The sequence below is a fragment of the Hakea prostrata genome, chromosome 3 (genome assembly GCF_041222555.1).
Source record: "Hakea prostrata isolate BN-2017 chromosome 3, UWA_Hpros_2, whole genome shotgun sequence".
In the NCBI taxonomy this organism is placed as follows: domain Eukaryota; kingdom Viridiplantae; phylum Streptophyta; class Magnoliopsida; order Proteales; family Proteaceae; genus Hakea; species Hakea prostrata.
This window is the reverse complement of record NC_142602.1, coordinates 3,288,860-3,316,856: the sequence shown is the minus strand read 5'-3', so window position 1 is coordinate 3,316,856 and position 27,997 is coordinate 3,288,860. Positions and strand designations below refer to the sequence as shown.

The 27,997-nt window shown below is 37.5% G+C and overlaps 3 protein-coding genes across 4 annotated transcripts; all 3 read left to right on the top strand.

Moving 5' to 3' along the window:
* Positions 1–10: 10 nt before the first annotated feature.
* LOC149020065 (plant UBX domain-containing protein 1-like) lies at positions 11–9,842 on the top strand. The gene is made up of 8 exons (XM_089148094.1): positions 11–417; positions 2,183–2,285; positions 2,458–2,526; positions 5,219–5,286; positions 5,731–5,860; positions 5,950–6,054; positions 7,455–7,669; positions 8,657–9,842. Exons 1-7 carry the CDS (start codon positions 334–336, stop codon positions 7,649–7,651), a joined length of 756 nt encoding a protein of 251 aa, XP_089004220.1. The 5' UTR covers positions 11–333; the 3' UTR covers positions 7,652–7,669; positions 8,657–9,842.
* Positions 9,843–12,041: 2,199 nt separating this feature from the next.
* Positions 12,042–19,505, top strand: LOC149020064 (glucose-6-phosphate 1-dehydrogenase, cytoplasmic isoform-like). 2 transcript variants are annotated; one of them, XM_089148092.1, is made up of 16 exons: positions 12,042–12,151; positions 12,483–12,731; positions 13,374–13,459; positions 13,804–13,870; positions 13,967–14,153; positions 14,617–14,774; positions 14,875–14,943; positions 15,463–15,521; positions 15,831–15,867; positions 15,949–16,020; positions 16,208–16,355; positions 16,844–16,939; positions 17,889–17,959; positions 18,841–18,956; positions 19,173–19,218; positions 19,307–19,505. In XM_089148092.1, exons 2-16 carry the CDS (start codon positions 12,552–12,554, stop codon positions 19,475–19,477), a joined length of 1,563 nt encoding a protein of 520 aa, XP_089004218.1. In that variant the 5' UTR covers positions 12,042–12,151; positions 12,483–12,551; the 3' UTR covers positions 19,478–19,505. The 2 variants fall into 2 exon arrangements, with proteins under 2 accessions (XP_089004218.1, XP_089004219.1); XM_089148093.1 differs by lacking the exon at positions 12,042–12,151 and adding an exon at positions 12,185–12,296.
* A 2,272-nt stretch (positions 19,506–21,777) lies between these two features.
* Positions 21,778–27,262, top strand: LOC149020063 (F-box protein SKIP14-like). The gene is made up of 2 exons (XM_089148091.1): positions 21,778–23,774; positions 24,798–27,262. Exons 1-2 carry the CDS (start codon positions 22,836–22,838, stop codon positions 25,344–25,346), a joined length of 1,488 nt encoding a protein of 495 aa, XP_089004217.1. The 5' UTR covers positions 21,778–22,835; the 3' UTR covers positions 25,347–27,262.
* The last annotated feature ends 735 nt before the right edge of the window (positions 27,263–27,997 follow it).

Below are 27,997 nucleotides of genomic sequence, written 5' to 3'. Positions count from 1 at the left end.
TGAAAATTAAACTTTTTTATCTGGAAACTTCGTTACCTTTTTATCCAACTACTGTTGCGATTCTCCAATCTGAAACGGTACCAGAGTTGTAGAATTCATCCTTGAAATTTCGCAGTGCCGCCAGCAAAAACCCTTGCCACATCGTGTATTGTGTAACCCGCGCGGGCGAAATTTCTTTCAGAGGGAACTTGTTTGAACTAATATCTTTCTTGCGTACGAAGCAAAGGGAAAGTGCTTTTTGGCTTTCGATACTCGCTCATGAGAACTGATGGTTTGATAGATTGTTCCTTGTAGAGGAATAGACTGTCGAGCTTTTGGCTTTGATGCTCGCTCATGAGAGCTAATGGTTTGATCGATTGTTCCTTGAAGAAGAGAAGGCTAACGATCTTTGATCCCATGGAAGCAGATATGGCCAAGGTCACCCATCATTTCTAATTAATTGAATACAATTTTTTTTTTGGGGTCATAAATTGTGTCTTCGGTTTCTCATTTCCCTGTGTTTGTTCTATCCTGGTAGTGTACGTGAATTCGTTGATGCAGCGTTTTGTAATCTTAATCTTCTGTTTTTGGCAATGGATGTAGTTGGTTTCCCCCTCCCATTTTAACCCCAATATTTGAAGTCTGGGTGCTTGTCGTTCCATCCACTACCATCTCTGTCCCTTTTTGACGTCTTTATTTGATTGAAGAACAACGTTTCTGATGATTAGGTTGCTGGTGATTCAAAAGAAACGCAAGCGTGTTATGAGATTTACGCAATATCACATTCCTTTTCCGATGGAAAATTTGTTAGAAGTAGGAAACCTATAGACTGTTTGTACGGGAGACGACTTGACTTTTGAATCGGTGGGTTCCAATTAGCACCAGTGTGTCTTAGTGGTAACAACGCCAGTTGCCTGTCATGGATAGATTTCTTTCCTGTCTCTAGTAGTTTCACTGGCTTCATTGTTACTGGAGAAGCGTTGTCAAAACCTCAGTCTGTATTGGTACAGAAGCACCATTTGCTGGTGCATGGAAACTGGAATGGAACGAAACAATTAAGTTTTGCTGGTTTGTGGAATTTGATAATGGAACCATCAGCTGTAGACTCCATATGGTGTGGTCCTTCTCACTCAATGATAGTAGTGACTTGGGAAAACTACAAAAAGATGCTGGAAATTTTGTACCAAAGAGCATATTTTAGAATGAATGATTTAAGCTAGAGATTTATGATTTTAGGAATCACTCCCACTCAAATACTCAATAGATATCATCATTCCAATTTCCTCTGTACATGGTTTGCACTTTGCAAACTAGAGGTTCACCGGCAGGGTGACTATAGATGCTTCCTCTATCATTGGGATATTTGGATTCATTGTCTATTGGGTTGTGGTCTCTAATCACTTGGATGCTCCTGGAGGAAAAATTTAATTATGCTTTACTCTAGCTACCTCATATCCCATAGTGGTGCTATAAGCTAGTTTATACAGCCTTTATTGGAGTTAGCAATGAGGAGAGAGGGACCCTTAGGGGAGGTCTGTTTGGGGTGCAGCGAAGCAAATCCTTTTGAGTTAATATACTTCCTGGTACTTTATGCTCATGTAAGCCTTTCTATTTTTTGTCTGAAAGTACTTTCTCAAGTTCAACAAAAATTGGGTACAACAGTTGAAATAACTGAATTTAGGCACTAGTATGTGTTTTGGTTGGTGTTGCCTATCAATGCTGTTTTAGCATTTAATCAACCATTTAGAGACATAGTTGTTTGAATTCTCGTTTCTACTGATCATCACATTTGGAGGAGGATGATAGTCCATTGTAGTACTCTGTCCTCTATTTGACTTTGGTGAAGGCTGATAGTGTTCTTTATGCCCATTAAACTGCCTCCTTAGACTCTCTTCCAGAACTTTGCTGCATTCTAGTTTGAAGTTGTTTGTCAAAAAATATTACCCCCCTTGGTGAATTCACTTGCAACTCCATTGACATTTGAACAAGTGAAGATTAGTGACTTTACATTGCAAGTGAGGATTGGTGACCTCCTTTTGCTTCTTTTCTAGTTGCTTTATTGCAATTGTTTTTCAGACATTGTTTCCTTGTAACCTTCAGCGACCAGATAAGTTGATTTTTATCTGTGAATTGTCTTTCTAACAATGTGTCATCTGCTAACTGATGAGGCCTTGTATTCAATCCCTTTCTTTTCTTGTTGAAGACAAAGCTTGCAGCAGTGGCAGAAGAACTTGGACGAGAAATTCGTGTATTTGAGACATCCCCGACATCTGTAGATGGATCTGCAGCCATGACATCCATTGAAGGTCAGCACCAAACTTGCATCATACCTTGAAACTTGAGTGGCAGCATATTCATTTTTTTAATTTAATCCTTCTGGCTCTGCATTATTCCTCTGGCTGATAATCCTTTCGGGATTTGTGATCCTGTATCATATTCTGTATGGACTCTGTTGGATATGATTCTTTGTTTTGGCAGATGAACCTGATGATTTTTACGAGTTCACAGCAGAGGATTATTTCCGGCTTTTGTCTACCAGAAAGGAAGGTACACTAGAAGCTATCCAAGCAAAACTCTTACAATTGATTGGTTGTCACTATTCATTGTTTTTGGATTTTGTACACTTGGAAGAATGAAATTGTCAAGAAAGATTGTAATCAACAGTGTCTCTTTGTTTGTCTTGCCTGCTGCTTTTTGGTTTGTTTTCTTAACTAGAAGCTAAGCAGCCCCTGCGGCCTTGTTTGGTTGCAAGGAAAATCAAAGGGAAGGAAGTGAGATTTTCTCACTCTTGGAAAAGAAATTTCATAACTATTAGCCCATGTGGTTGTATCACGAACTCCAAATGATCCCATGTATGGGTTTTAAAATTTTACTTTGCTTTCTACCCAATTCCCTTTGGATTATGAAGCAAAAAGAAAATTTACTTTCATTTCTCATTACTAAATATGGTAAGAAATTTAAGTAGTTTATTCAATAACATAAGGGATAACTGTTGCCCCTTTTCTAGGTTGAAAATTTTCACTTCATTTTCGTTTCCTTTAATTCCCCTTCCAACTGAGTGTAACATAAAAATGTAGCACACCATAGTGAATCTTTTTGGGGATAACAATCCGATCAAAACCCTTGATTACAAATGAAGTCGCCCTCCTTAGATGCTGCTACACTGCTTTGGGCTTCCTGACTGAGATGAACTGAGTTGATCTTGAGTCATGAATCTAGTAGAATTTTAGGAACTTTTATTACTTGGGGAGATAATGTCTTTGGGTTCTTTATTTATTTAGAAGCCAATTGCATAAGATATTGGGTTTCTTTATTTTTTTTGGATGAATAAATAACTTTACTAAAATGAAAAAAGAAAGAATATAGAATGGGCGAGAAGGGGGGGCTGTTGGATCAAACCAGCCTTCAAGAGGGAGACTGGAAGGAAGAGCCTAGACCCCAGGAGACAACATGAAGCCTGTTCCTTGGGGTGTTATCAAAAGAGTATTGGGGAATAGATTGAAGTCTAGAGGAAACATCAGAGTAGATGGCTTTCCAAATCGTGTCCAAGGAACGAGATTTGGTTTCTTTATTTGAATCAATGTCCTAGTTAAAGAGCTAGTCTTATTTAGGAGTCTTTTAATTTTCCTTGTATATGATGTAATCCACCATACAATTGACAGATTGAATAGAATGAAATGAGTAAGGGTTTAAGGGCCTGTCTGGCTGTATGTATGTGTGTGTGTTCTTATGCGTCTTTTCTATCCCTCTACAACTCTGAATTTCATACAGCTTTTCAGTTTTCACTCCCTAAGTTGCCTGCCATTAACTTGGTATCAAAGCTGAAGGGTTTATTCCTTCCTTCAATCTCTTCTTCTTCTCTATCTTTCTCCCCATTAATGCTCCGAGACAAACAGCAGATTTTTTTTAACTCCTTTGGGAGAGGGGGATTTCTCTTCTCTGTCCCTCATCCTTCTGAAACCAGAAACTAACTCCCTTTTTTACCTACCATGCTTTGGCAACACTATCAAAAAAGACATCCTATGCTTCTAGTGGCTACAGTGCGACGGTTCTGACACTCTATCCTAGTTGTCAAGGTGGCAAAGCGACCGGGGCTATGCCTAGGCGATAAAGCGGCGCATAGGCAATCAAAGTGGTTGGGTAAAATTTTTTCAATTCAATTACTTTTACACTACTTTTCAATACAACTACTTTTTATAATAAGCTAAACAAATGTTGAATAGTCACATTCATTCAAAAAAAGCAACCATTCAAGAATTATAATTATGAAAAATTATTCAAAAAAGAACATAAACATAAGTGTCTGCCTAGGCATTTACTGATTCATTGATTCTTGATGTTGAGTATGGTGCATGCTTCACATTCTTTTTGTCCGACGGTTTGGGGAGGTCGCCCCGGTGGGGTTGTGGGGGCAGCGCCCCCGGAGCAAAAAGTAGGTTCTATGTCACTTTGGGCCTTGGAGTTCTTTTGCAGATGGGGCGTCAATTAAGCAATTGAAAAATTGCTTTGCCACCTAGGCGGATGCTTTGACAACTATGCACTCTGTCCCTTCCCACCTTTTCATTTTCAGCTTAACACCCACTGAAAACCCGCCCCTGCCATCTTACCCCCTGCAGCCTAACCCCATCCCTCCCCAACAAGAAAAAAAGAAAAAGCAGCTGTCTCTGTAGAAAAATTGATCAAACAGAAAAAATATAGTAATAAAATTCAGTGACCCACCCCATTCCTGCGATTCCTATAGACGAACCCTCAACTCCATCCCTCTTCAATTTCCTTTCTGTAAAGTGTAAACCTTAAACCACAACCTCCAAAGCAGGTCATTCTTATAGCTCGATTTACCCTAAATCACTCTAGAGTTCCACCCTAGGCCTTCTTGTGGAGCTATTGCAGACTTGTGTAATGGCCTTCCCCCTAGAACTCAGCGGAGAATAAGGTGATGCATATCAATAAAAACTACAGTTCCTCTTCACCAAAGGCAGCCTGTTGCCTTACTCTGTTGCCACTGATGTTGCACCTCATGATACAAGTGCAATTTTATGATGGTTGTCCAACATAAATAAGGATGACTCCTTGCTATCTGAGTCTCAACCACTGTCAAATGCATTAAAAATATTATAGTCTGAAGGTCTTACACAATATTGAGATAGATACTTGGTTTGATTAAAAAGAATGGTGATAATTTTCTAATTTGTGCATTTTTTTCCTTCTTTTGAACTTGTTTAATTGGCTTTGTTCACAGACAAATTTTTGAAGACACGCAAAATCCGAGAAGCAGAGCAGGCAGCTCGTAGGTCAAGAATAACTAAGGTGCTTACTGGCTGCCTCTTCCATATGATTACAAATTACAAATTTTTTAGAGCATTTATTGTCTCCATTTTTTATCGTTTTAAATCGAACATTTGTGAAACTTCTCCTGACTATTCTTGAATTTTAGATTTCCCTGTTAGTTCAGTGTCGCAAAGTAAGTAATCAAGATGTTCCCTTGTTTCCTTCGAACTCATTTAGATTATGCATTGCAACCTCCTTTGTGCCCTCTGATCTGTAAATGGTTCTCCGAACCAAAAGAAGTGGCCAATGAGATTATGCAGTATGGTCCTTAGATAAGTTTATAACTATAGGCTTCTGCACTTTGTTCAGAATCTCCTAACTATGAACTAGGGATACCATTTATTTATGACTTCTTCAAATTTTTACTGTGTTATTGTGTACTTTATCATTCAGAATATGCTGTTTGACTGTCTGTTTATGCAGGCAATAATTCAGGTCCGCTTCCCTAATAATTGTACATTAGAGGTTAAGTTTCACCCATCAGAGACATTACAAAGTTTATTTGATCTTCTGTTGAAAGTGGTTGCTCGGCCGGACTTACCATTTTATATATGTAAGTATTATCTTTAAGTATATGAATTCCCATTACATTATTGTTAATTATGGTAAAGTCCTGACTCCTGACTGATGCTAATCTGTTAGATACAACTCCTCCGAAAAAGCGTATAGTGGATTTGTCTCAGGATTTCTACTCGGCTGGCCTCGCTCCTGGTGCAATTGTTTATTTCTCATATGATGTACAGAAAGGTTAGTTGGACTATGGCTTGGTTAAGTTGGCTGAGTATCGATTGGAAGGCCTGTAGTTGCACTGATTTTTTGTGTACTTTTCAGTATATACATGCTTCTGAATTCAATAGGTTGCTCAAATTTTCAGTGTCGATTAAAAAAAAATCTTGTCATTATCTTCAAATGATTCCAGCCGCCATCAGGGTGTGCTTTCTACTACCATTTGTGCTTTGTGCTTGAAGCAGAGTAACTAAACGCTTGAAATCAGGGAACAATTTTGTCTTCATAAAAACTTTCAACTTTTCCTTTGAAATAGACTTCTCTGAAAGAATTTGAGTTTGTTTATTCTTTCTCTGATTATATGCTTGACTTTTAATGTCACATGGAGCACATCATTATTGACAATTGACTTTTTGAGAAAAAAATTTCACATATAATCATACGAAACATACATGGTCCTTATTTTCATCTGCTCTTGGAGAAGGTAGGTGTCTATTCATAAGTTGCTGGTAACATATTTTGTTTATGTTTTTCTGCTTAATTTTGTTCTGATATTTTAGTATTTTAGGATCAGGTCATCATTTTCTCTTGAATGTCTTGTCTTATTACGTCAATCAAATCATTTCACGTTCCATTATATGTTTGAAGTTTGTCCGTTTGTTCATTTTTAATGCTTTTGGATGAATAGTTTAAATTTAAAAGCGAACATGGCCTGTTAAATCAATATATTGTTGCAACATGCGGGTGGCCTTACATATTTTTGCTTGTATTCTTGTGGTCAATCTGGGCTGCTGCAACCATTGTTATCTTTAGTGTTGGAAAACTTTAGTTTTGTTTTTCTTGGCTTTGGATTTGTTATCTTCATTTTCGGCAAGATCCAGTGAGGTTGTGGATGTTAAAGCTGCAATCAAGTTGTCTGTAACAGGCTTACCCAATATTAAATGGCAGACTCTTTCAAGGTTGATTTATATTTCACAGTAAAGAAAGATACAGATTCAGTGGCAGTTTTAGTGGAATTGATTTGGTGGTCTTGGTGGACTGGAATATGACTAACAAGAAGTTGAAGGCTCAAAACCATTAGTGACATTGTTTATCTATTTTTAATTAAGATTTGTTTGATTGATCCCACTGAGAGCCAATTGTTTTGTTTAATATTTTTTACATTTTATATATCTTTGGTTACTGTAGATGGCTTAAAAGATTTATCTTGGGGCAAGTTTAGATGACTTCAGTGACTCCATTTAGTTGGGATAGGGCTGTGCTTCTTGTTGTATGGTGACAAGACACTATTGTCTTCCTGATTGGATGCTTTATTTAGGCTGTCATTTGTCAACTTAATTGACTTGCTCCCTCCTACTTGCATGACCATTTTATGATAAACGATTATGTATAAAACTATGCTTCATTTATGGCATGTTTAGGGGACACTGCTGCAGAAACTTCAGTTCCCTTTCTTCGAGATGAAATCATGTGCCTCAAGGGCCTGGATGTACATTCAGAGCAAGCTGAACCAGTACAATCTGCAGTGGAATCTGTAATGGCAGAACCGTCACCTGTTGTTCAGGAACGTAAAGTTGTTGAGAAGAAACCTGTTAAGCCCAAGTGGCTCAAAATGTGAGACAACTCTACTGCACACGTAAGATCCCTTTCCCTGTTTTTGCTAAAAATGGTTTTAATTTCAGTATCCATTTTGTATCCAGGCATCTATTCTGCTTGTTAATTTATGTAGCTAAGATTAGTTGGATAGGACTATTTTCTGCCACATAGTGTGTCAGCTGGAACTTGGAATAGGATCCATATGTTAGCTGCCTGTCATCTCCTATTCTCCTCTACTTGTTACCTTTAATGTGGGACTGATTAAAGGTAAAACCAGTACTAAAACAGGAAAAAACAGAGGAAAAATTCTAGCAATAGGAAAAGTATATAGAATAAAACAAACACTTCGAGGAAGTATATAGAATAAAACAAACACTTCAATCAAAATAAAAGTCTAGTTAAGTTCTTTTCTTGGTAGGTGTAAATCTTGCTGAAAGTGCTGGAAACAATCAAGAGCCTGTAAACAGTGCCTGTTAAAGAGAGGAGAAAGAAAGAATTGAGCAAGAAGGAAAAGAGAACAATGGGATAGAGGGGCGGCTGGGCAATAGATCAGATGTATATTCTACGTTTCTTCTGTAACAGCTAAGACAGAATTATGGAAGGAATATAACTCTTTACCAACTTAAGCCTAAGGCCTTAAAAGAAAACTTAGGCTAGGATATAGTACAACAAGAGACCTACAGTAATAAAAGAAAACCATGATAGTGAGACTCCCCATCGTGTGACATGGTATCTCTTAATGTTTTGCTTAATAAAGAGTGTACCAAGTGCACAAAGCTGCCAGCACTTGGCGGGCCTTGGGAGGGTCATATGTACAATGGCTTTACCCCTGCCTTTCACAAAGTTTGTTTTCAGACACTTAACCCTGTGATCACAGTGGGGGCATCCTTACCATTACTTCACGCCCCAGGCCTGCTGTTGTATGTGTTGCGTTGGCATGCCCCTTTTTTCCTGTTCCATTTTTTTGTTCCTCTTCAATTGTAATTCTTGTGAGCTTCCCAGGAAATGACGAAATGAACTGTGGCAGGGTATTGAAGATGTAACTCTACAGTATGCTTCTGATGGCAAAAGTAAAGTTTACAGCAGGCTTCTGGTCGAGGAAGAACTACCAGGAAGTCAAAAATGTGTAAACAGGATGAGCTTTTCCCTTTTATCTTTTCTCAACTTTTGAGTCCCTATTGATTAATATCAGATATATTATATGTTCAAGTGTGGGACTCTACTAAATCTATTCTCATATGTTTTCTGGATAGATTTATGGGAATTGTATGTTACTTATAGGGATTAATCTAGGTTAGTAACTATTATTGGTTCAGCTCATGTTCTGTTAAATGTTGAATTGGCCCAGGTAGCTTGGTCAAGCTTGTCAGGGATCCTTTGCAATCATTCACTCTACAAGTTTATAATGTTTGTGGATATTTCTCCTGTTCTGTGGGGTCCTGGAAAGGGGCTACTCAGTTGAAAGGCTGGTTTTTGCCTATTTTATTGGGTGCATGAACAATTGGGGATCCTATCCCCAAAAAAATGAGCAATAGGGGATGATAATTAATGTAACCATTTCATTCCCTCTTTAACCTCTTTCACCTCGGGAGATAAAGCTGAACCCTTGGGACAGTTTCCCTTTTGAGACCCTAGAGAGTCAATGTGGTCGTATAGAAAGCGGGATTGTTACCTGTGAAGGGTATCTGTTATGAGAAATGATGAACATAGATTTTTCTTATAATCCATGGAATTTGACTTTTGGATTTACCGAAAAGAAAAATTAAATAAATAACTGAAGTATTTTGACTTTAGTATTAGACTGATAAAAAATAGGTAGTCTTCAGCGGTTAACGGAAGTAGATTTTTCTGTTATTATTTTTGAAGTTTGGTCATGGTTGTTAAATATCATAATTAAAGAGATTCTCTTTGGGAAGGCTCAGAAATATGGTTTCTAGTTCTAACATTGGAATACTCCATGTAATTTTCTGGGCTTCACGGTTATGGTCTTTCTTGGATTTTAAAGTATCTACATGTTATTTTCCAGGAGTTGCATTGAATACACATTTGCAACAAATTAAGATTAATCTCGAGGGATGGCTTGGTAAAAACCAACAATTTCAAGTGGGAGATTAGAGTTTAAATCCCTTTAAGCCCAGGGGTGTAATCTTGCTTATCATGTAATATCCTGAGTCCCAATGTATAAAATTGCCTATTATAAATAAACAAAAGAAACAAATTAAGATCTCTGGTAATGGAACAAAAAAACAAAGATGCTTCATCGCAGCAGGCAAGATCTCCATGTTGTCTGCTGCCACAAATAAAAATCCCACAATAAGGGCATTGAAACTGACGCCTAGAACTTGGTCGTAATCCTAAGTTGAATTATCAAAGATTTATCAAATGATCATCAAAAGTCAAATGGAGCCGGTCTTTTGTTGGGTGAATGGTAACTGAAAATTGAATCAAACGAAACCAACTAATAAAATCATAAAAATAAAGGTTTATTTTTTTCCACCCCTCTCTCTTTTTGCTAAACCACACTCTCCGTTCAACGAAGGAATAATTAAAGGTTTATTTTGGTTGACAAACCGATGAGATCTCTCACCTAAACCCGTCAGCGTTTGGTTAGCTACAAAGAATGGAAGGAGAGCATGACCCACGAGAGAGGGAAAGGAAACCGTAACACCCAATAACAATTATCCTTTGTTGGGTAAAACCGTAAACGTGCTTAACTAACTAGACCAGTCACGACCCGGGGAAACCGGACCGGGGGGGGGGGGGTCGGCAAAAGCGCCCAAAACGCGCAAAGTTAATACCAGTCCAACCAACACATTATGACCGTTTGAAGTCTAGATATTTGAAATCTCGTGTAACCAACGCCTTAAGTAGTTAGTAGTTAGTTACACAATTTCATATTCTTCGTATTAGGTTATTTTAGTAATTGCGACAAAAGATGTCCGCACCGCAGATCAGGAAATTGATCTACGCGGTCGTTGAAACGTTGTTCTCTCGTTAGGTTTGGTTTTTCTGAAAAAGTCATCTTCTTCTTCTTTAGACTTTACTCGCAAAGAAAAAAAAAAAAAAAGTATGTTCTTGAGGCAAGGCAAGAAACTTGATACCTTCCACTTCCCATTGACCGATCAGTTCCATGCTACAGCAGGCTAGGCGTGCCGCGTGCGTGACTGGGCGGGGCGTTCCACTATTGTACGCCGAAAACACAATTGTTTAACCTTAGTCATTAGGCAACTCGTTGACTTTATAGTGTTCGGTGTTAGCCTGTTAGGTTAAAAACGGTTGACACCGTTCCTGAACCGGAAAATTGAACCGGAAAACTCAGAACCCAACAGATTGACACCGTTATACGGTTTCGTTCACGCGTCATGCGCTCGTCATCAAGGATGTAAGGCTTCAAGTCAATGCGTACTTCCAAGATCTCAGGCAGAGAGCACCAGTGAATAACTGATGACGTGGCGTCTAGAACCCCACTCGACGAGCTGCCTAGCGCGTACTTCGAGATGCAAATTCCTTTTGAAACATTATTTTTTCTCTTTTTGGTAATAAACATGCATTCAAGAAAAACTCTTGTTCATCTCGATCACCTGTGCTCCTCTGATGCCTTTTCAAGGTATGTCACTAGGTCTGATATAAATAAAATAATCTACAAGTGAGATTCACAATAGGTTTTACCTGAATCTGGTACAAAATGTATTGTGAAAAAGCGTCAGAAGCTCCCAAATAGAGTTGATTTTAGCCTCTATTTTGTGAATCTAAATTTTCTATCATTTTGAATTAAGAGGCATTTTTCTCGCACTTTTAATCACAAGTATTGATAAAACAAATCAAATGTGAGACTAAGGGGATCTCGTATGAATTATTTCTTAATATATGGCAGACCGGTGTGAGAGGAGCATAGACCTCTAACTTGACAAATAGAGGATCATAATTAATTATATGGGTTTTGATGTCATGTTCATATGATGGGAAAAAAAATCATTTGTTGTGTATCTCTTTGTTGTATATAGAAATACACTTTTATCTCAAACAATAAGTTATGATTAAATGTTCAATTTTAAATTAAAAAAATTCTCAATACTCTTTTAGATTTTAAGTTTTGTATCACTTGTATGACATATAAATGCATTGATGTGCATAGCAGATGATGTTTACCTTGTAACATGCTAAATAACCATTGCTACAGTTACCAACAAAACTAGTTTTTTTACTATTTATTCTAAAATAAAAAAAAAAAAATCACTTTTGATATAAATTGAAAGACACCGGTGTGATTTAATGGTTTCATCCGTCCGATGACTCCGATCTAGATTTTCATACCCTCCATTTTAATATTATTTCACCGGGTGGAAACCTCCACGTGGCCGGCGGCTGGGTAGCTGCTTCCTCCTCTGTAAAAAATCATTCAATAAGAGGAGACGCAGAGACACCGCAAGGGAGAGGGAGTAGGTGATGGACCAAACCAATTGAAATCCAGAATCCAATTCCTCAGGAGAACATCGCGTATTCGCATCTTCCAAGCTCCAAGGTAGTAAAGAATGATCCTCTCTTTTCCTTTTTCAATACCTGTCTACAATTTCTGGTTCTTCTCTCTCGATTCAGTGTAGCTGGGATTGCACTCTTTGACTTTGATCGCTTCCTTCATCTTGTGGTTGAATCATTTCGATTGCTAGGTTCATGGTTTCTTTCGCTTGTTAATTAGTTCGGAGTAACTAACTTTTGTATTCGCCTTTGATTCCCAAATTCCACAAGTATGATTCATTGAGTGGTCGAAGTATTATCTGATACTCCACTAAAACAGTGTTTTGTTTTCTTTTATTTTTTCTGAATTTTAAAATTTCACCCGCAATGAAATACAGATCAGCTGGCGTATAACCATACAAGCAGAGTTCTGAGATAGCTCCGCCCAATCAGACTTGTCCAAAAAGATGACAACTAATGGGGCTTCATCAGAAGGGAGATCTAGTTTCAGAAGCGAGTCCTTCTCGGACTCAAGGGACCTCGACTTTGTTCCAGAGACTGGTTGTCTGTCCATTGTTGTGCTTGGTGCCTCAGGTGACCTTGCCAAGAAAAAGACGTTCCCCGCGCTTTTTAATCTTTTCCGGCAGGTTTGTTGGAAAAACTTTCTATTTTACATCTTTGTTAACATAGCAAATGAATTATCATCTGTTTGGTTTTGGAAATGGGATGCTAATCCAAAGAATATCTACATAGTTGTGAAAGATCAAGAGAACTGCTCTGTTGCAACTGTTGTCAGAATCTGTATGCAGATTAACTCTCTGTTTTTTATGTGTAGTTTATCATGTTTTCCTAAGCATAACTATGTAGATAGCTCTTAGTCTTTGAATTTCTAATGTTCACCTTATGTTGCTATAAGCTAAAAATGCTACATAATTATTATTACGTTTTTTTTTGGGTGTTGGGGGAGGGGGTGGGACGGCTGTCTTTAATGCCGAGAATACTCTAGGTATTCGGCAGGGCCACCATGGACTATGTTCAGCAGAGTCAAAGTATTGTGTCTGTGGACTGTGCTGGCACTATTGCTCTAGATTTTAGAGCCTTTCCCTGAATCTGGTCCCAAGGATGACACTGTACCTGAGGATATGCTTGTATCTCCAAATTTGGTTATACCTAGGAGATTTGAGTAGCAAGCTAGACTTTGAATTTCATTTCTATTTGTTATTGTCGATTCCCATTGTCATTTGAAGAAAACAACAATAATTTTATCACTTCTGTTCAACTGATATCAGGGGTTCCTTCAACCAAATGAAGTTCATATTTTTGGGTATGCACGATCAAAGATATCAGATGCTGAATTAAGAGATCGCATACGTGGGTGAGATATCTTCACTTTAGTATGGTTTAAATAAAGATCAAAATATTGTAGAATGATATAGTACCAGACTGTTTTAAGTTATTTTCTGACGGACCTATGCTTTATAGTGTCAGTTTTTTGATAGATACTTGATTCGTGGTTAACCAGCTCAGGCAACTTACAACACAGATTTTTGTCAAAACGAACATTCATATGTTGCCTTCAAATAAATTTTTGATGATGAAGCTTTTCCTTTTAGCCATTCTTGCTTGTTAATTCAATCTTGTATGCCACTCCAAGTTCACCTCTATCGTTGCTTTTATGTTCATCTAAAGCCAATGGATATTTTCCAACATTAATTGCAGGCATCTCGTCAAGGGGAAGGCAGCTTCATCTGAAGTCTCCGAAGACTTATCAAATTTTCTACAATTGGTACGTATGGCTTTTGTCCTAAAGATGATATTGTAGGATTCATTAATCATTTTATTACCCTGATAATTTTTTTGCTTCTGCTCTTACTTTTGGCAGATCAAATATGTTAGTGGTGGTTATGATTCTGAGGAAGGCTTTCGTCTTTTGGATAAGGAAATTTCTGACCATGAGATCTCAAGAAACACTCAAGAAGGAACATCACGGAGACTTTTTTATCTTGCTCTTCCTCCATCAGTATATCCACCTGTTAGCAAAATGATCAAGCTTTATTGCATGAATAAATGTAAGCTTTCTGAGTGGACTTGGATCAAAACCATTATTCAACACATTTAATTAGCATGCTCTTCTTGTTCATCATTTTGGATAGATCCTTTATTAACAGATATATGCTTGGTCTGCATTTAAAGAGAACATGATTGTTTGCATGAGAGATAGTATCAAAGTTTCAATGTGATCAGAGAAAACTTGTTGGTTTTTTCATATTGATGTTGATGCTGCACCAGATATCTGTGGAGAACCACCAGATTATTTCTGTTGGCATTACATGACTTGCATTATTGAGTTCAGTTTGTATGTATTACAGAGTGAGTCCCATATGCCTGTAACCCCATCAGAATAATTTTTTGGATGAGGACTGAGCACGGGGTTACGGAGAATCTCAAAATAGCTGTTATGGATGCAATATTTTCCCGTTTAACTGATCTTTGTGGACTAGACACTCAAGTAGATCCTTATGACTTTCTCAGCTGACCTTGGTGGATGGACTCGAGTCATTGTTGAGAAGCCTTTTGGAAAGGATTTAGACTCTGCTGAGGAGCTTAGTGGACAGCTTGGGGTGTTGTTTGATGAACAACAACTTTACCGTATTGACCACTACTTGGGAAAGGAGTTAGTGCAAAACTTGGTAATATGAAGTTTAGATTTTACTTATCCCATCATCCTCCAAAAATGTTCTCTTCAACAATGTGCTTACCAACTCTCCTTTTGTCCTGTTTAATTTGCAGCTGGTACTCCGTTTTGCTAATCGCTTCTTTTTGCCTCTGTGGAACCGTGACAACATTGATAACATACAGGTGAGACTGAGCTTTAGTAGTGGATATATTGATCATTACCATATACTAGGAATTCTCAAGAACAGTTATGTAAATATTTTTGAGTAATATTGGGTGGAACTTTTGCCAGACTATATTGTCTGATGAACGTTGCTAACTGTTTGCTTTCATTCATTCTTTAGGTGTGGTGCTTTTTTTTCTCTCTAAATTTAGGGTTGTGGAGTTAACTGTTCATCATTAAATGGGGTTCCGTATCATTTGCCTGTCCTGTTTCTGAACTATATAATTTACTGCAATTATCCTGGGGAAATTTGTTACTTCATCAATTGCCCCTGGTTTTAGTTGTCTATTTATTTGGTGATGGGTTTTAAAGGAATCCTGTTTATCCAATATGATTTAGATCTTTATGGCATTTTCCTTAATTTGTAATTTTCCCCCTGTTGAGACTATATAGCATTTGCATTGTTTTTCCCTCCCTTGAGTTCTTTATTGTGTGCTCAGAGTTGCCAGATGTTTCACTATTTATCTTTACTATGTCAGATTGTCTTCAGGGAGGATTTTGGAACTGAAGGACGCGGTGGATACTTTGATGAATATGGGTATGTGTTCTTCATGCTTTTATCAATATTTTACTTGTAGGGTATATGATGTATAACGTTTTTGCTATTTGAAATGCAAATAGTTAGTTCTTTTTGTTTTTCTCAGAGATTTAGTGGTCTTCATTTTCTCCTCTAGGTTGTACTTCTAGCTAGGTATAGTTTTCTAATAGATCGTTGAGCTTATATTATATTGGATTAGGGAACTGCAGCTGCATGCCTTTCCTTTTTTTTCTTCTTTTTGGTTGGGGGGGTGGGGGTGGGGGTGTCTTAGTTTCAAAATAACATTGGGAATGTGTGATTTTATTGCAGAATTATCCGTGATATCATTCAAAATCATCTGTTGCAGGTAGTCTTTGCACTTCTTTGTGCTAATTTATTTTTGGCGGCAGCAGCAACTTTTTAAATTTTACGTTTATGCCAACTGTAGGTCCTCTGCTTGGTTGCCATGGAGAAACCTGTTTCTCTTAAACCTGAGCATGTCAGGGATGAGAAAGTGAAGGTCCATGTCTTATATCACTCTCAGAATTCATTTGACTTCTTTACCATTAAGAGAACTTTAAACCCTTCATAGTTTTACTATAATTTGATATTATTACTCTGAAGCATATACCAGAAGAAATTCATCATCCAAAGATCTTCATCTTCAGTATTTTGAAGCTATTGCCTGTCTATAATGATCATTTCAGGTTCTTCAATCAGTTTTACCTATAAAATCAGATGATGTGGTCCTGGGACAGTATGAAGGGTACAAGGATGATCCTACAGTCCCTGACGACTCTAATACCCCAACTTTTGCAACTGTCATTTTGCATATCCACAATGAGAGATGGGAAGGTAAAAATTTTCTTAGTGTACTGATTTATATTAGTATAAGTTTTATCTCAAAAATGTATTTTTGTTAAAAATAAAACTCTTCAGGAGGAGATGCAGGAAAGAAAGAGTCAATGAGCTAGGCTATTGATCCTCCCAATTCATAGTGACTTTGAATTGATGGGCCTCTCCTTTATTCTCATTTTGTTTGAGGCGGGGAAAATAGAGAATGAAATGCAATAGTAGGGAAAGTCGTCTTTTATTTATTTATTTAAGAGCTGCTCCTCCAACTGTAGTAGTTCATGGCTCTTTTTGTTTCCCAAGGATAATGCCTAATGGTAGCTGGGGGCAAAGCTTGCTTTGTTCTGTTGGCGATTGGATGTATCAATTAGTTCAACCTTTTGTCTTTTCAATGTGGAATGTCCGTATTTTCATTTTAATTTATTGATCAACTTTAATACTCATTCCCCTCATTTTCATTTAAATGCCTGAAAATTTCCCCTTTCTTTCAGGTGTCCCTTTTATCATGAAGGCCGGAAAAGCACTAAATTCAAGAAAGGCAGAAATTCGTGTTCAGTTTAAGGATGTTCCTGGTGATATCTTCAAATGTATGGCAGCATCTTGTGTTACTTTGGTAAAATGAAGTACAAGGACATCTTATAATATTCTAAATCACAATTACTTCAAAAACAATAGGAATAATAGCTGATATCATACGTTAATCACATTTAACTATGGGAAGTTTGTGTAACTACTGGCTAATCCACTGTGGTGATTCTTTTCTCTTGCATTAAATTACATACTGTAGTAGTTAACTGGAATGAAATATTTTATCTTATTTTAGTAGCATTAGTCCAAAATCATCTATGCATGTCTGCTCTTTGAATTTGTAATTTTAGATCCAATATTCTTGACCTACCTCCCAATCACAATTCATGTGTTTGTGTGTATGTGAATGCGTTTATGATGCGCAATTTGTGTAACCTGATAACCTGAACTGGTTCATTATGTACTGAACTTTGTCTGGTTAAGGTCATGTTTAGATCCAGGTTATTAACAATTATACATGCTTACCCAACCCATTGCTACCCTTGATATAGATCATAGATCATCTGTGTAGCTTTTGAATCTTGTATCTCAAGGCCAATATCTTCTTGGGTGAGTTGGAAATAATGCTGCCTCATCCAGAAAGACTCAAGCTACATGCCACTCTATGGATGTACATGATCTGAATAAGCGATGCATTCTCTTGAACCCTCAAATTATGTTATCCATTAAAAAGATTCATGTATATATTCAGAGTTCTCCTGAGAACAGGGACTCAATGTACAAGGTTCCATAACCTTGTAGCTCAGTATCTCTTTAACAGAAAAGTCATTGTTTTGTTATAATTTCTGATTGAATAACAATTCTAATACCAATGTAGTTGCTTCTACTGATCTGATACAATCTTATGTGATTTTTCTATAGATTTTTGCTTCAAACTGCAGTATTTCAATGACTTTGCCTTCTGTTGCATGAAAGAGTTCTCATGATGCAGACATTTACTTTTTCCAGGTCAAAAGCAAGGAAGAAACGAATTCGTAATACGGCTGCAACCATCAGAGGCCATGTACATGAAGCTTACAGTGAGTATTAACTCCAGGAGACACTGTTATACTGTTGTTATGGTTTTGTCTAAAACTTTCCAAATCAAGTACGAAAAAGGATCAACATATTATCCTTGAGAAGCATAGCATGTTTAATTTTCTTATTTGCACATGTAGAGAACTAGAGATTTGAGTTTTTGTGAATTATGGTTATTTAATAGCAGGAAATGTGGGGTTTAACATGTTCCACATATTTGAGAAATTGCATTGAAGATTTTGCTTCCAAATAGGCTGATCTATAGTTAATTGCTATAACTGATTAACACCAGCTGGTATTCTTTCTTAGAGCAGCAATTATATACCACTGCTATTTTTTGGTGATCCATCAAAGTACTCCCAAGTTTGAGAAACACTATGAATAGAATTTAAGAGTTCAAATTTATCTTTTTATTCAAATCATACCTACTACTTAAAAATGTTATTTCATTCAATATCATACAATCAAAGATGCTTCAAAAACGATTGCCGGTAAAACGAAATCACATTGTATTTCATAATGCGTTCTATGAAAACAGAATTTGCTCTGGCCCCTGCATAAGATGTCCTGATTCTTATGAAATCTTGGTGAAGTTTTGAGTTTTTTCTCAAGAAAACAGTAGAACTTTGGAATGTCTTGTGAGGAGTTTCCCTTCTTAATTTTTCATGCCTTCAAGAAAATTTTGTATTCTTAAGAGGTTTTCTGCTTTGGGAAAGAAAAAGGGTTCCTGGAAAATATCTCAGTATTACTTTTGAGAACTTTTTACACATTATTTGGTGTTCTCTTCAATCAGGGTGGATCTTGTTAATCAATGTCAGGGAATTTGACACTGGTGGCTTTCTATGCACTTGTTACATGACACCTGCCTTCTTTGTTCTCTCAGGTCAAGAAACCCGGATTGGAAATGTCAGCCATACAGAGTGAACTAGACTTGTCCTATGCACAACGTTATCAAGGGGTTCCAATTCCTGAGGCTTATGAGCGCCTGATTCTTGATACGTATGGCACCCACTTTCAATTTCCCCCTTTCCTTCGTCAATTCCTACATACATCTATAGACTAGTAATAATATAAGCTTGAATGCTGCAGCCCCTGTTCTTCCTATTGAATGAGTGATCCAACTTGTGTTGGGGAGCTGTACATGAAAATGGAAGATTTATGGTAGGAGTTATTCTAATGAGGAATAAATAGCTGACTAGACTGAATTCCTTGCAGAATACGGGGAGATCAGCAGCATTTTGTCCGGAGGGATGAGTTGAAGGTAAAAGCATCTTGTACTGTATATATTAGATATTCATCCACAGGGTAGATTTGCTTGCAAGTTGACAATTTGATGTAATGATCTTCAGGTTGCATGGGAGATTTTCACTCCTTTGCTGCACAAAATCGACGAAGGGGGAATGTCGCCAATTCCATACAAACCAGGCAGCCGAGGTCCTGTGGAGGCCGATGAGCTTCTGGCAAAGGCTGGCTACTTGCAAACACACGGTTATGTTTGGATCCCACCTTCATTGAATTAACTAATTATTGGGTTGTTCAGACGAATAATTTATCTGTTATACTTAGTTGCTTAAGTTGGCTTGAGTGAGGGTACAGCTTTGGAGCACCTGTATGGGTAGCAATGCAGCGAATAAGCACCCTCTCTGGCAAATAATCTTCTGCACTGCTCTGCGTGCCATTGCAAATCAATTTGTATACAATGTTAAGCGTGACATACTTGGTAGTTTGTCCGGAAAAGTTGTTCTTATGATGTTTATATGGAAGAGAGATTTTGCGTGCAATAACATTTTGAATTTGAAGAATTGAAAATGAGCCAGTTTTTCTACATATATAGTTAAAAATAGTTATTGTTATACAAATTTTCTCCATTGAATCGGACTACCATTCTTGATTTGGTCGTTGTTCCTGCGGTTAAGCGAGACAAAAGAGTCTTTTTCCCAGTTGGCTTTTCCCCTCCTCCAAGACATCCAAAAGTAATTATTTATAGAACAAAGAATATTCAATCCAAGTGGAATAAAATAAAATGAACAAACGGTATTGCACGAGACAACCTTGGCCATACATTATTATGTTTTGCTATATCAAAGCACAATTTATCTGCTTTTCAAGCTGAAGCTGAAGCTGTTCCTGTTCGCGAGGCAATTCATTTGGCTATCACGAACAACTACAAGAATATCATCTTCGAAGGGGATAATGAAGCTATAATCAAGCTTATTAATCACAAAGATGATATGGAACCGTGGAGGATTAATAATACATTGGATGAAATTCGTTCCCTTAAGCTGCACTTTGATTTTATTACCTTCAATCACATAAATAGAGAAGGAAATCATGCGGCAGATAAACTGGCCTCACTTGCTGCCTCTCAACCTTCTCTTAATTTTATCTCTGTTAATCCCCCACCCCCGCTGAATTGGAACTTGTATTTTGATGCTATTGGCTGTCCTTTCCCTAGGGGTTTTCATTTTAAATAAATTCCCTATTTCACCAAAAAAAAAAAAAAAAAAAATGGTATTGGGGTTGGCTTATAGGTAAGGGGCAAGTGGGCAACAGAGGAAATCCTTGGAATGGTGATCCCTCATTTCCTCCTCCTCTTCTTTTGGGGGGGGGGGGGAGAGTGGATCATCTCTCCTGACGGGGAGCACAGGGTGCTCTTCAGACGGCTTTATAACCACGAATTATGTAGAGCTTACAAATAAAATAAAATAAAATCTCCATCACCCTAATTCTATTGTCACCTCTTGTAATTTGTAGTTAATAGCCGTCGGGGGAGCATGGAGTGCTTCCCGTCGAGAGAGGCGATCCTCTCTATGGGGTTCCACTTTTTTCGGTGTTTTCATTCATTGGAAATTTGAAACCATGTCCTCTACCCTCCTATTCAATACTTTCGAATGCCTACCACATATTCCTCTATTCCATTGTTAAGTTATCTTGAGTGGAAAGCTTTACGATGAATTTACTCATGATATGTTAGGACTTAAAAAGAAGAAGTGTTGAGAGGGAGGCTGATCACTTCCTCACTCATAGTCAAAGAGAGCATATATGTTCGTGACGTTTTTCTCTCTTACAATAAATATAAAGCCCACGTTATATTATTGATATAAAAAATTCAAAGGTGGGACATCAATGAATCCAACATGGTCCCACCTCTATTGTATGACAAATAAATGTTACTGTTTCCTTGATTGGAAGGTGATCCAACTTGTTGATGGGTAGCGTTAGATAGGGTCAGAATCTTTACCAACTAAACCGACAATTTATTCCTACCAAAAAAAAAAAAAAGCAGTTTAAAATCTTTTTAGAATCAAGAGTTTAATCTTTTCGAGCTTCTCATAGCATTTAAATCTTTTATTCAAATTATATGTAAAAACAATCTGCTATGTATGAACCTCCATTCAAAAACTAGAGAAAGAATCAAATTATTGAAAAATAAAATTAAAGTTGATTTAAAAGGAAAAAAAAACTCTACATAACCTTAAAGAACTACCCTTAACCACCTATGATTCTGTCTTTTGGTCCTTCATCGTGGGGGGGAACAACGAGGCATCTGGTACCCTAATTAGCTAAGATTTTTTTGTGTGTTGGGTAGAATAATTATCTATCTAAGACCGAAAGTTAAATTCTACGTGTGGTCAATTTGTTTGGGCTGCACGCATGTATGTCTGGTTTGAAGATCGAAACATTCAATGGGCCATACCTAAGCAGTGACGTTGATCTACAGTTATTCGTCCAAGTCAAAGATCCAACGGCTATAAAACACTATATGATGACAAGATTAAGATAGAGAAAGAAATATTAGGGTTAACACCCTGAGAGAGAGAGAGAGAGAGGGAAAGTGGTGTTTTAGCGGGAGAAAAAACCAAAGTTCACAGAATTGGCGCTTCAGCGCCCGCCACATCTCAATTCTCGAAGCCCAAGAGGAGAGCGACAAGTTCTTCTTTGTCGCTAAATCCCACACGTGTCCTTCTCCTTAACCCTACTCTCGATCTTCTAATTTTCGGCAATTTCTATTTTTCATTTACTCATCTCCATCTTCTATCTCATTCGTAGTTCTATTTTTCTGGGTTTTCCCGTCTCCGTTATTTCCCCTCGCTTCACTCTCTCTCGCTCTCTCACCCCTTCCTTTTTCGTCTCTTTTCTCCTATTATATCCTTCTCATTCATTTATTGGTATCTGCTGGCTTCTGCATTCGACAAGAAAATTGAAGTTATACGTTGCTTCTTGTTTTCCTATTTCGAATCGGACAGGTTACCTCTAGAGCGCGTGAATCTCTCTTGCTCTGAGTTCAGTTCGTGTGGCTAGGGTTTTGTTTTCTTCGTCATAGTGCTAATTAATTTCGATTTCGAATCTTTGTCTCGGCTTTTAAATGATGATAGAGCTTGTTTCCTTTTTACCTATCTATCCATATATTTCTGGTTGGATTGGTTGAAAATTAGAACTTTAGTCCTTATCAGGTTTGGAAGTTTACAACCTAATTTCTCTAGCCTAGATTGTGTCTTTTCTCTTTTATTGAAAGAAAATTCAGCGTAAATTACTCCTTTTCTATTTGCTGGTAAAAAAAAAAAAAAGGTTTCATTTTTATTCCCTTCCAGTTGTTCGATTGTGGCTGCTATTGTATCCATGAAACAAGAAACTCAGTGAAATTTTGATGCTTTGTTTTTGTTTGCCATCAAAAATCGAGAGTTCCCTTGTCTGATCATCTTGTTTGGGGTTCATTATTCATATTTCGTTTTTCTATTTTCGTCAATTTCTTTTGTTCCTCCTCGCCTTCTTTCATCCTCGTTTCGGTTTTTCATTTTTTGAATCTGGAGTTCAATTGATTTTCTTGATTTTTTTTGTTTTGAGAGGCGTAGGAATTCCATACGTTCTTTTTATAAGATGACGAACTTGAATTTTCCTCACCGCTCCATGTTTCCTGCCAATTCGTCTGAAGACCATCTGATTTCGTCCATTAGAATTGCTAATGGTTACGTTGTCGAGGGAGTTTCCGACAAGAACGGAGATGGTTCTGGCAAGCCGCGGCGTTTCAACTGGGAAATTGAGGATTCCTATGATTGCAGAAGAGACATAGCCAATAAAGGAGGTTCTTGCGAGCCAATCTCAGATGATATACTTGATATCCTTCCAGCGGATCCCTTCGGCATGGATATAAGTGCTACTTTTACAGCCATCACAGGTTGGATCGGGGGTATGGAAGCAGACCCTGAGAACTACGTCATAGATGAAACTGTCGATAAAAAGGGAGATTACCAGTTTGTTGCGGGGTTGAATTTCATCTGGAATAGGTCCATGAGGTTTCAGGCGGAGCCATTGTTGACTGGAAATGGTGATAGATCAAACCCAGATGGTAGGGCTGATGGAGGGGTGGAGGAGAAAGAACTTGTAGATGGTACATGTGACTGTGGGTTCGTATCACTATGCAATGTGGAGGAGTTCTTGAGTTTTGGTGACAATACTTATTGTACTGCTAGTCCTCCTCCCCATGACTCGCATGAAATCGCTGATAACTGTTCTTCGGGAGAAGGAGAAGCACCACATGATGCTTTGCTCTTTGCCCTTCATTATCTTGGTGTGCAGGATCTTCTTTGTGCTGAAAAGGTGTGCAGAGCTATGCATTCTGCAGTGCAAAATGATCCTCTCTTGTGGATGAATATTCATATTGATAAGCCTTTGAGTAAGCGTATTACAGATGATGCTCTCATACAACTAACAAGCCGAGCTCAAGGCAATTTGCAATCTTTGAGTCTGCTGGAGTGTCCAAGGATCACTGACGATGGAGTGAAACGTGTCCTTCAAACTAGTCCGAAATTAAAGAAGGTAAGTAGTTCAAGCAGCATATTTTTCTAGTACTCACAGGATTCTTTTTACAATATGAGGTATTTATTTTTCTAGATGTGTTCTTTTTTCACATTGTGACTGTTCGTGTCATCATGGATTTTTGGTTGCCAATAATGCTTGGAAGTATCTACTTCATTGTGAAATCTTATGCATGAAATATAACCATGAGGACAGCAGATTCACCAAATCACCCATTTTTTCGATATGCTTATGGATTGATAAATTAAGTTTGAAGCTTAATTTGTCAGACTTTGGAAATGCCAAGTGGATTGTTGTAGAATTTGTAGTCTTTGAAGGTTAGACCCTACTAGAGATTAGAAATGAGCTGTGCCCAAGTTTTACTTTTAATGTTTAAAGAACTTTGACTTTCTAATCCCCCTCCACCCAACACACAAAAAAAAAGAGGAAAAAGAACTTTTGACTTTCCTGTCCCTCAATTTCGTTGCTTCTTGGGGTCATGCAAAGATAGAGAGAGTCACATGAAGCTTTTTTCATGGAATATGATGTAGTATAGCTATCCACCATTGCAAGGAACTTTACAAACCCATTGGAATTGTGTCACTCTCTTGTAGTTACTAGACACAAGTTACTGCCTTATTGGTCATCCACCCACTTGACCTTGGTATCAGTTCAATGGGTTAATTTCTGAAGATTTTGGAGATACAGAAATTATGTTGGCTTTGTGACATATAATTTGATGACCACTACATGATCTAGTTCAGCATATTCTAGTTTACCTTCATATGGATGCTCATGTTCTAATAGCTCTGGGATGTTTTACACTTGTCTCTTGGATTTAGTGATTAGTTGCCTAGACTTTGCAATAAATTCTTCCTTTTTTGGGGGATGAAATTAAAATTTTAATTTTGTTGCTGGAATAGTTTCTTCCTCCCATCCCCAAGTCCACCTCTATGAAAAGAGAGACCCAAATCATTCTTTTCCTTATGATAAATTAATTATTCTGAATGCAATATCCTCATTATTATTTCATTTCCTATGCAGTTAAGTGTGCCGGGATGTTCAAGACTCAGCATTGCAGGAATTGTGAGTAACTTGAAAGATTTCAAGTCTTACAGTGCACCTGGGATAAAGCAACTAAGAGTTGGTGGGCTCTTTGACATAACAAACGAACACTATGAAGAGTTGAAGCTCTTATTGGGTTTAGAAAATTGTCAACAGCCAAAAGCAAATAAACGACGGTTCTGTGGCATTGCAAATAGACCCTTAACCCTCTCTTGGGATGATGATCGTGCCATTGATATTGAGATATGCCCAGGATGCCAGCTTTTGAGGCTAGTCTATGATTGCCCTTCAGAGAGATGCCAAGCAAAGCAGCATGCTTCTCAGGCATGCAGGGCATGCACACTCTGCATTCCACGGTGCGTGCAGTGTGGGCATTGCATCAAGGACAGTGAGTATGAGGAAACATTTTGCCTGGACTTGCTTTGTTTAAACTGCTGGAAGCAACTGCTGCAAGAGGAAAATGGTGTTTCCTCAAAGCACACCATTTTTCATCATGAGACAAGGTACCATTTTTGCCTCTATGGCTAGAGGGTTTTATCGGTCTCTCTTGACCTAAGAAGTTCTGTGAAAGGTTATCTGGCAGTCCAGATATGTGATTAAAGATAACATTAATGATAAACAACGTGATGGTTCCTTGCCCATCTGGTTGATTACTGGGTGGGAAGGAGTGTTGCTTTAATCTTTTGAGTGTACCTTGTCTAGGAAGGGTTGCCATGGTATCGCCCTTGGGAAAGTTTATTGGCAGAAAATAGGTGTCAAATTGTTGAATATACTTGTCCTATAAGATTGGGAGTATAAACAGGGGAGTTAAAAAAAAAAAAAAAAAAAGAAAAGAAGGGGGAAAAAAAAGAAAAAAAAAGTAAAAAAAAAAGTTCAAGAAAGAAAAACATAAAAAGCACACCAGGGAATTAGAGAGGTGCTAACTATGGAAGCTTTTGAACTAGTCTGTATTGGGATCTGGTATCAACCATTTCTCAGATCTGCACATGGGTTTCCTATTTTAAGGGAAGGGAGGTGCACATATGAAAGCTAGGAGGATGAGAATGTGATTTGTCTGATTGCTTATTTAAGTGGTGAATGTTCCTATGGTGCCTGTCGAAATGGGTTGTCATCCTTCCAATTGAAGTTCACCTGTTTAAGTTGGAAATGTTGCTGTGATGCTGTTAAGATGGTCAGACATGGTCCTGTCGCCAACGTAATGAAGTTGAAGTTTCACGTGGAGTTCTACTCAAAGTCCCGTAGTAGGCATCCTGACCAGAGAATGAGATGTGATGAGCATCCATCTCTGGGATGTGGTGGGTGTTGCTTTCCATCTGCCTGTTGCTAGTCAAATGGAGAACTGGAGAAGTATCATCTGATGAAGAGTCTTCTAGGTGTACAGATTGGCTGAATAAAGTTGTAAGGTGGGTTTCTAACCAGTTTGTTGCCTGCTGGGAAATGCAGTTCATGATGCAGGTGGTTCTAATTCTTGATGAAGAGAAATTTGGGACTAACTTGTAATGTTTGTAGTGCATTTCATGACATAAGGTAATTTCTGTAAGACTGCAGCATCATTTTGTTTGAGTGGGAGACTAAATGTGGATTTTCTAGGTAGTGTATATTTCCATCCGTGTCGTCTGTTGCATGTTGTCCTTGTTGGTTGTTGATGGAGATAGCTAACATGTAATTTCCAGCTTCCCTGGGTAAATCATTTGTGCTTTTATTTGTTACTCTTGTTTCTTGTAATCTCTTCTGTAGTTTGAAAATTTCTGATGTATTGTAATGTCTTCCTAGCTTAGAGAATTATGATTTAATGAAGACAGATATGCTTTACAGTTCCTTTCATGGTCTCTATGTGATCTGTATAATTCACCTTCTGCTGCAAGGTAGAAATGCACAACTGTTTAGAGCATTACTAGCCTCTACGAATAGCGATTGTACAAACTATGTTTAATGCAAAAAGGTAGTAAACTCAACATTGAAGAATGTTCTGGAGTTCATATGAAAGCATACTTCTCTAGTTCTCTGGGTTGCTAATCATCATTCTTTGTTATACACTGTAGTGAGATAATACTACAAACGCACGCACAGGCGGCGTTTGGGAAGGTGAGCTGTATCTCCTGACTCAACTACTACAATCATCTTTAATCCTGGTCAGACTTCGGGGATCTTTTGGTTCCTAAGCATAAGATTTCCTTCCCATTATAGATGTTTCTTCTGGAGTGGTTTGGATCGAATTGTAAATAATGATAAGCTGCAAAATGCAATAGCATGATAATACCAGTAACTTTACTAATCATTGTCTTTTTAAGTAGTAAATTCATTTATTTTTAGAAGAATTTTTATGTTATATTTATGAGATTAAATCAACTTCATGGTAGTTTTTAGCATATAGCGAGGAAAGTTTAAATTATCAATGTTGAATATCACATCGGTGAGGTAATTTTAAGAAACACATTATTTTGTATACAATATCGTATGGTATTGATCAATGCAATCTAATACATGCCTTTTAAGAAGAAACAAAGATGTATTGGTACGTATTATATCAATTACTATCGCATTATAACGTGTGATATTTTAAGGGAAAACATCCTCTATGTGCGCATAGATACCAAACAATAGGTTGAAAAAACAGTAAAATTACAAGCTTATTTTGGACTTTTTAAATTAAAAAAATCATGCATTAGAGGATTTTTTTTCGTTCATATTTTAAACCTGTAATGAGTATTTTATACAAATTAGAGAGAGTTGATATAGCTTTTAAACAATCCACATTTTATGTCAAAAGAAGATTATTGGTTAAAAGGAAAAATTGTGCATTCATTTTTAACAACACTGACATGGATTGACTACAAACTGTTGGCAAGAGTACTCTGAGGGAAAATGTGGAAATAGCATTGCATGGATAGTTCAATAGAAGAGCACGCACGACGACATCGGCAAGGTGCACAGAACTTAGCCTTCTTTTATATTTTTCTGATGATTTGTATCCAAGCTATGTTAGTTCATATTGACTTTACAACCACATGGATTGATCAACTGGAGATGAATCAAAACCATTTAGCTTTCACAAAAAATAAAAATAAATATTAGACACCTATAACAAATTAACAACCCACCACAATTGTATGGAAAATATTGAAAAACATTAAACATCGCATGGTTCTTTGTAATTCTCTATATATCACGAAAATGCT

What these genes read in the sequence shown, in the direction of transcription:
- LOC149020065 (XM_089148094.1), top strand. Translation starts at nt 334, where the DNA reads ATGAGAGCTAATGGTTTGATCGATTGTTCCTTGAAGAAGAGAAGGCTA. An exon ending in TTTGTCTACCAGAAAGGAAG is followed by an intron (nt 2,527 to 5,218) that starts GTACACTAGAAG and finishes CTTTGTTCACAG; the next exon opens with ACAAATTTTTGAAGACACGC. An exon ending in GGACTTACCATTTTATATAT is followed by an intron (nt 5,861 to 5,949) that starts GTAAGTATTATC and finishes CTAATCTGTTAG; the next exon opens with ATACAACTCCTCCGAAAAAG.
- LOC149020063 (XM_089148091.1), top strand. Translation starts at nt 22,836, where the DNA reads ATGACGAACTTGAATTTTCCTCACCGCTCCATGTTTCCTGCCAATTCG. An exon ending in CTAGTCCGAAATTAAAGAAG is followed by an intron (nt 23,775 to 24,797) that starts GTAAGTAGTTCA and finishes TTTCCTATGCAG; the next exon opens with TTAAGTGTGCCGGGATGTTC.
- LOC149020064 (XM_089148092.1), top strand. Translation starts at nt 12,552, where the DNA reads ATGACAACTAATGGGGCTTCATCAGAAGGGAGATCTAGTTTCAGAAGC. An exon ending in TTAAGAGATCGCATACGTGG is followed by an intron (nt 13,460 to 13,803) that starts GTGAGATATCTT and finishes CATTAATTGCAG; the next exon opens with GCATCTCGTCAAGGGGAAGG. An exon ending in TATCAAATTTTCTACAATTG is followed by an intron (nt 13,871 to 13,966) that starts GTACGTATGGCT and finishes TACTTTTGGCAG; the next exon opens with ATCAAATATGTTAGTGGTGG.